This window comes from Puma concolor, chromosome E1 (assembly GCF_028749965.1).
Source record: "Puma concolor isolate L17-30 chromosome E1, mPumCon1.1.hap2, whole genome shotgun sequence".
Taxonomy (NCBI): domain Eukaryota; kingdom Metazoa; phylum Chordata; class Mammalia; order Carnivora; family Felidae; genus Puma; species Puma concolor.
Genome location: NC_141680.1, coordinates 20,635,383 through 20,649,264, shown reverse-complemented (window position 1 = coordinate 20,649,264; position 13,882 = coordinate 20,635,383). Strand labels below are relative to the sequence as shown.

Sequence of the window (13,882 nt, the reverse complement as noted above, 5' to 3'; positions counted from 1 at the left end):
GTTAGGGAATGGATCCCATTTATTGTTAAAGGCAGTTTGAGTCTGCTGTAACTTGTAACTGAAAGTATCGTAAAGAATGCAAGATGCAAGAAGGCATAGAAAGGAAAACTTGGGAGACTGAATGTGTAACTAACTGATCTTTGTAAAACATGTAAATAGATACTAAAGATATTTAGAAACATTCTGAATAAATCAAGAGGCCATTGAGGTAACCCAGGAAAGACTGACAAAACCAAAATGTATTAACATGTATACACTCCCAGCCTTGGCTCTTACATCCCAGCTTATCAACAAAGAGAATTTTGCCCTCACTTTCTCACCTGCAGCTTGTTTTCAGCCTGGCTCCCAAGATTCTGTGGCACAGAATTGAGACAAATGACTGAAGAGGTAGATGGGAAGGAGGGAGCTGGGTATCAGGAGATTTGCATTGAGTAGGGAGTAGGAGATTTGCAAGAGATTGGGGAAGAAACTCCAGAGCACTAATGGGGAATTAAAACAAAACGGGAGTGGAGAAGAGAATATTAAGAATGGCTGTGACTTGGGGCGCCTGGGTGGCTCGGTTGGTTAAGTGTCCGACTTCGGCTCAGATCATGATCTCGCGCTCCATGAGTTTGAGCCCCATGTTGGTTGGGCTCCGTACTGACAGCTCAGAGCCTGGAACCTGCGTCAGATTCTGTGTCTCCCTCTCTCTCTGCTCACCCTCTGTCCCTCTCTGTCTCTCAAAAATAAATAAACCAAAAAAAAATTTTTTTTTTAATTTCTGTGGCTTAATATGAATTGGAGACTGTCATGACCTATGACAATTCAATGCAACCCATGATTCTGGATTGGATCCACTTGTTATAAGGGGCATCATTGTGGCAATGGATTAAACTTGAATGAGATCTGAAAAATAGACGGTATCAATGTTAAATTCCTGTTTTTGAGGGTGCATTGTGGGTGGGTTCATAGAAGAATGTACTGAAAGAATCTGTCGACTTATTCTCAAATGGTTTACTGAGGAAAAAAATTTTTTTGAACTGTATTTGCAACTTTTCTGTTGACTTCTGAGATTCTGTAAATGTGAGTCCTCAAAATTAAAACTAGATGGCACTAATTAAAATGTTAAGAGTTACAGTCAAAATTAGAATTGTCTCTGAATTATTTTTGATTGGACAATAGTGTTTATTTGTATGAGTCCCTATTAAAAAAACAGGTATTGGGGCACCTGGGTGGCTCTGTCAGTTAAGTGTCCAACTCTTGATCTCAGTTCAGGTGATTATCTCAGAGTTTGTGGGTTTGTGCATTTGTGCCCTGAGCCGGGCTCCGCATGGAGCATACTTTCGATTCTCTCTCTCCTCCTCTCTCTGACCCTCCTCCACTCAAACTTGCATGCTCTCTCTTTCTTAAAATAAATAAATTCATTAAAAAACAAAAAACTAGACACTAAGGTTTACTTAGTTGTAGCCAGTTGATTTTAAACAATGAATTAATAGTTTTAAGTGTGTAGAAAGGGGAGTCAGAGTTAAAAAAAAAAAAAAAAGTCAGTACATGCCCAATACAGTTAGAAGCTTTCTGAGAAAAGGCTGGAGTGAGGAGAGAGGAAATCTTGGCTGACCAGATAATCAAAGTATTCTGGACTGAATCCATGTTTACCAAATAACTCTCTGGTTATAACTTGATTTTCTAGCTGTTGTAATCTTCAGAGCAATTATATCCTTATGTAAATAAATAACTTAACAAGTTGCTTTATTTGTTTCTTCTAAGTCTTATTAGCATGGGGAGTCTGTGACCCTGAATCTGCTTACCTCTGGATAACCTTGAAAAGTCAATTCTAGACCAGTGTGATGTGAAAGAGATAAAAACTATGGCCTGCTGGCTTCTATCATTCCCACCTCTAGATCAATCTTCCTGTCATTGACTAGAGTATTTACTTTGCTCTAAAGCTAAAAACAAAACAACCAAAAATTTTAAGCCTGGGAGGAGTGGTTTCACAAGATTTTCCTTAGTCCGCATTATTTTTTTGTATAATGTGGCTATATTAAATACATATTTCCTGCCTCCCATCAGGTGGTATAGATCAAGGAAAAAAGTTGAACGAGACCAAGATTAGAGTCTCGGCCTTCAGACATTTTCTTTCTTTCTTTTTTCTTTTCTTTTTTTTTTTTTTAATTTCACACAGTAAGCCTTCTGGGGTAGGATCCAATTCTGTTCAATTAGCTTTAGAGATCACACAGAACACACTGTGTTCAAGAACATTTAGTAAATCCTGTGTGCCTACACCCTCCTATTCCCTCGAACCATTTGACTATCTTTTCCTCTGCTTTACTTTCAAACCTCTATAAAGGCCAACATCCTAATTCAAGCTTCTATCACATCATAGCTGGACTAGTGCCTATGGTCTTTTCTTATTTACCACTCCATCCATCTATCTTATGTATTTTCATTTCACTGAACAAATATTTACCGATAATTTACAATTGGCACCCCCTTCTTCATCTTAAGACACACCCAAATGCCAGGTCTGTCATTTACCATCCTAAAACATTTTTTTTTTTTGCAAATGTAAATGCAAAAATCTTTAATGTCTACTCATTAAAGTAAAAATGTCTTTTAATGATTTATTTTTGAGAGAGAGAGAGAGAGAGAGAGTGAGCAGGGGGAGAGAGAAGGGGACAGAGGATGGAAAGCAGGCTCCTCACTGACAGCTGAGAGGGGATGTGGGTCTGGAACTCACCAACGTTGAGATCATGACCAAAGACGCTTAACCGACCACCCAACAGCCCCTACAGTCTAAACTTTTTAACAGGAATTCCATGGCCTTTATTCTTCTCTCAACCTCATCTCGCAATATATTATTCAGCCCTACCTCTCCAAAGTGGTCTGTTCTTTTTTCTTAAACAATTCGCTTACATTCCTGTCTCCAAGACCTATATACCTTTCCTTACTTAATTTTGTCCTACCTAGGATGCCTTTCCACACCCCTTTTGCTTAGTTCATACCTTGATTCATTCCACAGATATTTGTTGAGTATTTACTAAGTGCCCAACTTCCTCACCTTCAAGATAAAGCTAATTTCCCATTTTCTCCAGAAGGGCTCCCCTTGTCTATATTTCTCTAGTTCCAAATGTCATTAACCTAGCACAAAACACAGTGGTAGAAAGAGCTTTATTCTGGTCAGAAAAATTGCGATCTAGCCTTTATCACAGTCTCGTTGTGTAACCTTCAGCAAAACCCGTTCTGTCTGTTCTCTTTCCTGGCCGAGGCAACTTTCAGCTCTAACATCCATGGCCAGGGGTCAGGAAACTACGGCCCACGGCCAGGCCAAATCTGACCCACCGCCTATTTTTGTAGGGCCCCTTGGCGAAGAATGATTTTTATTTTTAAATAGCTGAGAAATGATGCAAAGAATACTTTGTGACACGTGAAAATTATGTGAGGTTCAAATCTGTATCCATAAGGTTTAATGTGCACACGATCACGCCCATTTACTCACGATGTTGCAAGAGACACGATGGCCCGCCAAGCTCCCAATTTTTACTACTTGCCCCTTACTGAAAAGGCTTGCTTACACCCATCTTGGCCGCTGCTCATCGCCTTGGCTCCCTCATTAGTCTGCGAGCTTCTGGACGGTGGGGCTCTCGTCTGACCCTCTGAGCGTAGTGCCTGGTTCATAGTAAGCCGCTGCAGGGACGCTCCTTTGCTTAGGAGGTAGGACAAGGACGATTTAAGAGCCATCTGGGCTGAAATCTCGAGAAAGTTGATTTCCCTCTCAGCCCGTCTCTTCCTCCGTGAAATGGAGACACAAAGGGGGGGCTGGCAGGGAGGCCAGAATGAGATAAGATGTGGGAAGCACCCCGCAAAGTGTCCTTACTAATCCTTCCCTGACCCCACGCGTGTCTGGAGGAAGCACCACAGCCAGAGGCTGCGCGTGCACGCGGTCATTGCGCGGGGGGACTGGAGGCGGGCGGCGCTGGGACCCGGAGGCGGGTCGCGCCGGGCGCCGGCGTGGCTGTCAATCAAGGCGGCCGTGGGGCGGGGCGGGGCGGCGCTTCCGCCTGCGCGTGGTCGCGCGGGGCCGCTCGCCGGCGCCCGGTTCAGTGGGGAAACCGCGCCCGCAGCCGCCGGCCGCGCGGCCGGACGAGGGGGCGATGGAGCTGGAGCCGGAGCAGCTGCTGCAGGAGGCCCGCGAGAACGTGGAGGCGGCGCAGAGCTACCGGCGGGAGCTGGGCCAGAGGCTGCAGGGGCTGCGGGAGGCGCAGAGGCAGGTCGGAGGGCCGCGCCCGTAGGGGCGCCGAGGGCCCCGGGGAGGGCTCGGGGTGCCCGGCGGGTGGGTGGAGGCCAGGAGGGACGGAGGGGCGCGAGTGTCCGAAAACTCTGAAGGGAGAAGGGAGGGGGCTCTGAAGGTGCGGGAGGCCCAGCAGGGTCTGGGAACGAGGGAGGTGGGTGCTGGCGGGGGGGTGGGGTGCGGTAGTGGGGAGTCTTAAGGGGAAGAGACAACTTAGGGGGATCGCGGAAGAGTGTGAGGAGCGTTCCCTAAACCCTGTCCGGGCGGTGATGGGGATAGGGGTGGGGTCCGAGGTTGGGGGGAGAGAGAGAGAGCAGAGCAAAACCCGAGGGCGTCACAGAGGAGAGGGCAGTGAGGACCGTGGAGCGCTGGGGGAGGTGGGGATTCTTTGGGAAAACCTGCCATGGGGATGGAGACTGATTTTAGAGAGCCTGGGGAGGATATTGGAAGGGGAGGATTGAAGACACAGAGACAGAGGGTGATTGAGAAGCAATTGAGTTAACACCAAATGAATGGGATTAGTAGTACTTAATGTCTCATATAACCTTGGATGCATTAAAAAAAAAAAAAAAAAACCTTTAGCAGAACGCTATTCTATATGGTTTAGAATTTAAGGCGGAGCTATGTTGGAAGGGCAAAAGGAGGTCAGAATACTTGAAGGAAAGAATACAAAAGTGTAGGGAAATGGAAAAACAGATTTAAAGAAAGGAGTGCTGAAAGGAGAAGCTGAATATACTTTCAAGTGACAGTTTTATCTGTTCAATGGGGACATGGTTATCAAAGATAAAGGAACACCCTGGAACATAGAAGATACAACCCACTGCCAATGTGTTACTAGGACAGATAATCCTCAAGCTACTAGTCACACAGGTGCTTAGTAAATGCTGTGTGAGTGAATGGGTTCCATCTGAGTGGAATCATTTGGGTGAATGGGATTTTTCTACATCACACTTGACATTAATCTATATTGTTATCCTAGTAACTCCCATGCTGCACAGAATCTGAAAATGTACAACTGGTAAAAAGTGCTATGATAACAGTGCCTTTGGATATTTTCCTCATTAAGGATATTCAACATACTCTAGGTTTTACATATTTTTAAAACCTTGTAGGGGCTCCTGGGTGGCTCAGTCGGTTAAGCATCCAACTCTTGATCTTGGCTCAGGCTATGATCTCAGGGGTTCCTGTGGGTTCGAGCCCCGTGGTGGGATTCTGTTTGGGGTTCTGTCTCTCCTTCTCTCTGCCCCTCCCCTTCTTGTTCTCTCTCTCTCTCTCTCTCTCAAATAAACTTTAAAAAACAACAACAACAAAAAAACCCAAACAAGCCTTATAGAGCTCCTGTAGGCCAGGCATTATTTGTAGCCTAGTAGTAAAACTGGGAACAAAATTTAGATATGGTTTCACCAGTCTGGTGCATGCTTTTCATGGCCTTCCAATGCGTTCATCTTGATTTCCACTTGAAAACATCTGCCTTATTCCTTCTGCTATTTTGAAATAGAGGTTCATTGTTTTGAAAGAGATTAAAGTGGGGCGCCTGGGTGGCGCAGTCGGTTAAGCGTCCGACTTCAGCCAGGTCACGATCTCGCGGTCCGTGGGTTCGAGCCCCGCGTCGGGCTCTGGGCTGACGGCTCAGAGCCTGGAGCCTGCTTTGGATTCTGTGTCTCCCTCTCTCTCTGCCCCTCCCCCGTTCATGCTCTGTCTCTCTCTGTCCCAAAAATAAATAAACGTTGAAAAAAAAATAAAAAAAAAAAGAAAGAGATTAAAGTATCTCTCTTATTATTTGACTAATGTTTAAGCCAGTTAAGATATCTTATATATGAGCAGGACTTTTGTTTAACTCATCTGCAACTAAGAAACAGTAGTGTTGACGCTAAAAGAATGAGTTTAGCACCTGGGAGTACTACTTACTAATTTCTTGTGTAATATTGAATTCACTTAACAAATTCAGTATGATCCCATTCTGATTGGGTTAGAATTCAGTTTCCAGGCCTATATTCTTTTAATTCTTATATCCGATCATTTAAATACAGGACATACCTTCCTGCAATTTGGTGTAGTTCAGTATGGGTTTTTGTTTTGTTTTTTGAGGCCCATTGTGTCAGACTTGAGACAGAAAACACCAAGAGAACATCCATCACAGGTTCCTGATGATGCTGCCTTCTGACTAGACTAATAGCGTAGTTTTCTCTCTTGTGAACTGGAATGTGTTTTGTGCCAGTCCCAGTTACAAGGCGTCTCCCCTCAAAGCTAATTCTAGTGGACTGTATATGTTTGGGTTTGTAGAATAAGCCCTCTGTCAACTTGCATTTTAAGGAAAGTCTGTGTTACAAAAATGTTATCAAAATAAGCAGCTGCTTTTGTTTAGTGGCTAGGGTATTTTTAGGGTCCCAGTCATTTTCAGAATAACTACATAATATTTGGCTTTTTAGTCAAAGATTTTGTATGGGGGAAGGATGAGCACAGAGGAGAGATCCTCCCCTTTGTGTATATTTTTTTATTCATTGGTTTTGTTTCCTTTTGGTGTATGATTTTTTATTGATATATAATTTACATACCATAAAATTCATGCCCTTAAGATGTACAATTCAGCATTTTTTAGTATATTTGCAAAGTTGTGCAACCATCACCACTAATTCCAGAACATTTTCATCACCCCAAAAAGAAATCTCCTCCCTGTGAGGTGTCACTCCCTCTGTCCCTGACAGCCAGTAAACTACTTTCTCTATTTGGATTTGCCTCTTCAGAACATTTCGTGTGGATGGAATCATACAGTATGTGGCCCCTTGTGACTGGCTTCTTTGACTTAGCACAGTGTTTTCAAGGTTCATCCTTGTGGTAGCACGTTATCGATACTTCAATCCTTTTTATGGCCGAATAACATTTGTTGCGTGGATATACCACATTTTAGTTATACATTCATCAATTGATAGATACTTGGATTGCTTTCACTTTTTGGCTATTATGAATACTGTTGCTGTGAACATTCATGTACAGGTTTTTATGTGGATGCATGGTCAGTTCTTTCAGTATATACTTAGGAATTGCTGGGCTGTATGGTAACCCTTTGCTTAACACACTTTTGAGCACTTTTTATTTTTTCTTTTGTTTCTTACCCTTTAAAAATCTCTCACGAAGGGGTGCCTGGGTGGCTCAGTCGGTTGAGCATCTGACTTGCGGCTCAGGTCATGATCTCACAGTTTTGGCTCAGGTCATGATCTCACAGTTTGTGAGTTCGAGCCCCATGTCAGCCTTGCTGTTATTATCAGTGGAGAGTCCTGTTGTATCCTCTGACCCTCTTTCTCTCTGCCCCTCCCCTGCTCATGCTCTCTCTCTCTCTCAAAAATAAATTAAAACATAACAAAAAAAAAATGTCTTACGAAGTTTGTCTCATGTTAAGAAATCATGTCTATGAAAATCTAGAAGGAAGAAGAGTAAAAATATTTTGTTATTCTGTTAGAAACAACTGCCAGCATGTAGCAGTTTCTCCTCTTGTGGTTAGTTTAGGCCCTACCCTCTGTCTTTACAGAAAAGGAAGTTCTGTGTAGGAATGCACGGGTACTCTATAGCTCTTGCTGTTTAAATAAGTTAAAGACTAGAGAGGTATGTTCGTTGTCTTCAGGAAATCAGATGATGTTTACAGCCAGCCTGGCCTAACTGATGTTGAAATCATTAAGAATAATTCTCTATAGTTCCCTGGAATCCTTGGTACTAAGATGTAAATACCAGAGAAATTAACTCCCACTCTCCTTAAATACTCATTTGTTCATTCATCAGTAAATATTTATTAGGTGCCTGCTGTGGCTCAGAGATACTTCTAGGTCTTAGAAATACTGTGGCTAGGGAAACAGACTAGTGCTCTCATGGATTTACTCTTCCCTTTGTTGGTGGGTCTTGGGACTGTTACCCCTAAAAACAAAACAAATAGGAAACACCTAAATCCTTGTGTATTCATTTTCAGATTTCACTTCCATTGTGTTTTTCCTCACTTGTTTATTTCACAGGGTTGGTTTTCCTGCTTGTTGTAAGTAGAGATAGCTGATCAAGATGTCACGTAGTGATGTCATCTGACCAGTCAGATGTGCCTCACAGAGTGACACTGCCTTGATGACATTGCCACTGTCTGGGGCCTGGTCCTTAAGCTTTGCAGGTCCAGAAACTCCATCTTTGTATGTGATAAAGGGGGATGGATTAGTTTGAGGTACGGGAGGTGCCTACAGTGAGAAATACCAATTTTCTAGCCTGTGTACAGTTATAATGCATGCTAGAAAGTGAACATGTTGGCCTTCATATACCTTTTTTTTTTTTTTTTTTTTAAGATTGATTTGTTTATTTAAGTAATCTATGACCTCGGGGTTGAACACAAGACCCTGAGATCAGGAGTTAGTTGCACTCTGTTCTACTGACTGAGCCAGCCAGGCATCCCCTTCATGTGCCTTTTGGTATGATTCAGTGTCTCTTGGGGCATTGATGAAAGCAAGTCTCTGTTCTTTGAGAATAGAGGGCCAGATCTTGTTACCTAATTAAGATACTCTGGTGAGGACCCTGCATAGCTCTGGACAGTGGTGTCCTTTGTTTTTTTAATGTTTGTTTATTTTTGAGAAAGACCAAGAGCGTGAGTGGGTGAGATCAGAGAGAGGGGAACGGAGGATCCCAAGTAGTCTCCACGCTGACAGCAGCAAGCCTGATGCAGGGCTCGAACTCACGAAATGTGAGATAACAGCCTGAGCCAAAGTCAGAGACTCAACCAACTGAGCCACCCAGGCGCCCCACAGTGGTGTCCTTTTGATCCTCGCTACCACAGATGTGGTTCGTGACCTGAGAGCTTATGAAGAATATAGCAATCAGGCCCTGCCCAGACCTACTGAATCATAATCTGTACTTGCACAAGATTGTCAGGTATGATATGCGTGCACATTAAAAATTGAGGCATACTCCCCTCTCAGGGCTCCATTCCAAGACTGTGGGATCATGACCTGAACTGAAATCAAGACTCAGACACTGAACCAACTGAGCCAACCAGGCACCCCGAGCCCTCTACTGATTTCCCTAGTTTAAACCCATAGGTGTGTTGTTAAAAATTTTGTCCTTTATCCTCAAGGTTAAAACATTGTTTGAGGGGAGCCTGGCTGGCTTAGCTGGTAGGGCATGTGAACTTGATCTTGGGTTTCTGAGTTTGAGCCCTGCATTGGTTGTAGAGCCTACTTTAAAAAAACAAAACAAAACAAAACAAAACAAACATTGAGATAGCATAGGTTTGTTAATTTTTTTAAAAAAAATTTTAAAGTTTATTTATTTTTGAGAGATAGAGAGGGCACAAGCCAGGGAGGGGCAGAGAGAGACGGAGACAGAATCTGAAGCAGGCTCCAGGCTCTGAGCTGTCAGTTCAGATAATTTTTTGATTTAACTAGCAGTCTTGATATTCTTAATGCATAATACCATGTCCTCTATAGATCATTATTTCCACAGGGTTTGAAAACGCATAGCATACTAAAGACTGGGACAGATCTAGAACTCAGTGGGGAGGAAAAAGTCATTTCAGAAAAGCAGGGCAGGAAGTCTTTAGTAGCTTAGCAAAGAAAAGAAAGCTGTCATTGCTTCTTTTATCTCCCACTTCCCCTTCTGTTACCCATTTTCAAAACAGTCCAAAACTCTGACTGAAAATGATGTTACTACAGTAGTAGTGATCATAGTGTCCTAAGAAAAGGTTAAATCTAGAGCTGGGGAAAACCAAGAACAGATGAACTAATTTTAAAATAACCTATAATTCTACTACTTACAGGCAACCACTGTTAACATTCTGGTGTATCCTTCTAGGCATATTATTTTGCAAAACTGAGAGACTACTGTATATACAACTTCATATTCATTTTTTTTCCTTTTGGTTAGTTTTATATGGAACATTTAGCAACTTAGGGAGCATTTGTTGGTAGGCTAAAGCTGTATTGACGTAGGTATGCCAGAATACTGGAAGTGACGCTCTAGAAGCAAAACTAACCAGCAGCCAAGGGGGAAGAAAAAAGCTGCACACATATTTGTGTGCAAAAGACCACGTGTTTACATTGGCTTTCAAACATATTTTCTCAATTCTTTTCACACATTTAAAAAAAAAATTTTTATTACGTTTCTTTATTTTTGAGAGGCAGAGAGAGACAGAGTGTGAGTGGGGGAGGGGCAGAGAGAGAGAGGGAAACAGAATCTGAAGCAGGCTTCAGGCTCTGAGCTGTTAGCACAGAGCCTGACGCGGGGCTCGAACTCACGGACCACGAGATCATGACCTGAGCCGAAGTTGGATGCTTAACCAACTGAGCCACCGAGGTGCCCCAACAAATTGTTTTTAAACATGGCACTCTGAAGGCACCTGGGTGGCTTAGTTGTTTAAGCATCCGGCTCTTGATTTCGGCCTAGGTCATAATCTTATGGTTCATGGGATCAAGCCCCAGGTCAGGCCCTGCACTAAGCATGGAGCCTACTTAAGATCCTTTCTCTCCTGCTACCCTGCTCGCTCTCTCACTCTCTAAAATAAAATTAAAAAAATAAAGCATGCCTTCTGAATCAACAATGTTAAAATCAGTGATGTTAATTACAGAGTGTGTGAACGTCACAGAGGTGCCCAGGCTTTCTCTGTGTAGATGTTGTTTTTGGTGTAAATGTAGTGTATGTATAATTTTGATAGAGAAAAACTACTTATTGCTATAAATCTGGTTAATCTGGCTAATTTATGATCTAAAAAGTCAACCAAATGTAGGACAGGCTTTTATTGAGGGTTATCAAGGGGTCACTTATATTTGCAGTTATTTTACTTTGCTAGCATTTGCTCCTATTAGCCATGAGACCTTGAGAAACTTTTTTTTTAATATAAATATATTTAATATTTATTCTTTTTTTTTTTTTTTTTTTTTTCCTTTCCAAGAGAGACAGAATCCGAAGCAGGCTCTGGCTCTGAGCTGTCAGCCCAGAGCCTGATGCAGGGCTTGAACCCACGAACCACAAGGTCATGACCTGAGCCAGAGTTGGACACTTAGACTGAGCCACCCAGGTGCCCCGAGAAGCTTATCTTTTCTGATCCTCACTTTTCTTATCTGTATGATGAGGATAAAGATATACCTACTTTGCTTGGCCAATGTGGGAATTCAAATGAGCAATGTATTTAAAATGCTTAGCACAATGCCTGGGACATATAAAGCACTTCATAAATATTAGCCATAATAATAATACCACTGAATATCATTGTTTTTCAAGGAGACATTCCCTGCTTCTTCAAATGTCTCCTATTGTGTTTCCCAGCAGAATGCTGTTTTTGAGTGTAGATGGCAGTTTGTGGCCATCCCACTTACGTAAGAACTTAATACATTTTATTATAGTTACGTGTGCATGCAACTATCTCTTTTACCAGAATGACAGTTTTTTTGAGGTCAGGCCCATGCTTTATTCATCTTTATAACCCCAGCTCCTGGCACATATTAGACTTCAATAAATGCTGAATAAGTGCCTTTATGAATGATGTGGGTGTAATTTTGCAGACATTCTTTTTAGATTATTCATGGTCTTGATTCATTAATGCAGATAATCAAGAATTAAATTTGTTTTATCATACAGTTTGGTTATTTGTTGTTACATAATAAACTATGCCTAAGTGTAACGGCTTAAAAAACAATCTTATTTGCTTACTGTTCTGGGGGTTGACTGGGACTGGGTTGGGCACTTCTTCCAGTTTTGCTGGCGACACTCGTGTAATTGCAGTCAGATGGTAGCTCAGACTGGAAAGTTCAAGAAAGAACGTTCACTTACCTGTTAGGAGCCTTAGTGGCAGTGGGACTCAGTTGGAATGCTGTCATGACTGGGCTGGATGCTAGTCTCCCTCTCTCCTCCCTCCCTTCCCGCTTCTCTCCTCTTTCCACTCTTTACAAAGGAGTGGCTCAAGACCCTCAAAAGTGCAGAAGCAGCAGTTGCCAGAGCTTCTAAAGGCTGAGACCTGAAACTGACACAGCTTTAGTTCCACTGTGCACTTATGCCTGCAAGTGCATGTCACAGCCCAGCCCGTACTCTCGGGGACTGAACAAAGATAGAGTATCAGGACATGTGGTTCTTGGTTCCCTGGGGACCACTAATAAATGTTTCTGAATGTTCTCAAATAGATATTAAAAAAAAAGAAAGCGCCTGACTCTAAGAGAGGCAAGGAGGAAATGTAACGGCACTTACGAGTCCGTAAGTGAGTCATGCAATTCAAATTCTCTGTCACTTTACTCGCTTTGTGATGTGGACATGTTTATCTCTCTGACTCCACTATGATACTCATCTACAGATGCTTTCTTCACAGGGTTGTGGTAGCATTTAAATGAGACCATGGCTGTAAGTACCTGGCACACAGTAGGTGTTCAGCAGATGATCGCTGTTGTTGCTGTATTATTATTGCCATCATCATTATTATTTTCAGTGACTGATATCTTGGTGTCGGTGCAAAGACAAGTGGCTGATGCAGTACATTTCACATGAATTGAGAAGAAACATTGTAGTTAGCTTTTCCAATTTCAGTGGACTATTTTATATCTTATTTTTGATCGTTATGTTCTTCAGCTAAGTGTTCAAAGCCTGTCTCTAATTTTAAAATAATTTTGGGGTGCCTGGTTGGCCTAGTCAGTGGAACATGTTTCCTCAGTCTGAGGATTGTGAGTTCAAGCCCCATGTTGGGTGTAGAAATTACTTAAAAATAAAACCTTTGAGGGATGCCTGGGTGGCGCAGTCGGTTAAGCGTCCGACTTCAGCCAGGTCACAATCTTGCGGTCCATGAGTTCGAGCCCCACGTCGGGCTCTGGGCTGATGGCTCAGAGCCTGGAGCCTGTTTCCGATTCTGTGTCTCCCTCTCTCTCTGCCCCTCCCCCGTTCATGCTCTGTCTCTCTCTGTCCCCAAAAAAATAAATAAACGTTGAAAAAAAAATTAAAAAAAAAATAAAACCTTTTAAAAAAATAACAAAAGAGTTAGTTGCTTGTTAATTGGGAAACTAAACTTGGAGGATAAAAATTATTTTCTTCTAGGGGCGCCTGGGTGGCGCAGTCGGTTAAGCGTCCGACTTCAGCCAGGTCACGATCTCGCGGTCCGTAAGTTCGAGCCCCGCATCAGGCTCTGGGCTGATGGCTCAGAGCCTGGAACCTGTTTCTGATTCTGTGTCTCCCTCTCTCTCTGCTCCTCCCCTCTTCATGCTCTGTCTCTCTCTCTGTCCCAAAAATAAATAAATGTTCAAAAAATAAAAATAGAAAAAATATTTAAAAAAAAAATTATTTTCTTCTATAAAGTCAAAATTGTTTTAGAGGAGATGAAGGAGATTTCAGTTTCTTAATTTTCTGAAATATGCTATTGTATTTATTATATCGTATTGTTTTACATTATATTGATGTAGCAACTGTATATTGCCACTGAAGACCACAGATGTTTTAAGTCGCATTCTACATAGGTTTTATAACCTTTTTAGTATCTAAACTCATGAGGAAAATATATCAGTCTCTGTTATCTTGGAGGGCTATGAAGTATGCATTTACTAGGCTTTTGCAAGCCTTAGTATTGATACGTAAACTTGATGACTTTTTGGCATTTTGTGAACTCATCCTCATGTTAAAACA

General features: G+C 42.4%; 1 protein-coding gene across 3 annotated transcripts in view; it reads left to right on the top strand.

The window, feature by feature from the left end:
- The first annotated feature begins 4,031 nt into the window (after nucleotides 1-4,031).
- The window catches only part of CRLF3 (cytokine receptor like factor 3), a 103,674-nt gene continuing 93,823 nt past the window's right edge, over nucleotides 4,032-13,882 (top strand). For all 3 annotated transcript variants that reach the window (XR_015243983.1, XM_086686564.1, XM_025918241.2), the window contains exon 1: nucleotides 4,032-4,247. Coding sequence is in view for 2 of the 3 variants with exons in the window: in XM_086686564.1 (XP_086542690.1) it covers nucleotides 4,131-4,247 (117 nt within the window). In the remaining variant the exon portion in view is untranslated. The remainder of the gene's footprint in view (nucleotides 4,248-13,882) is intronic.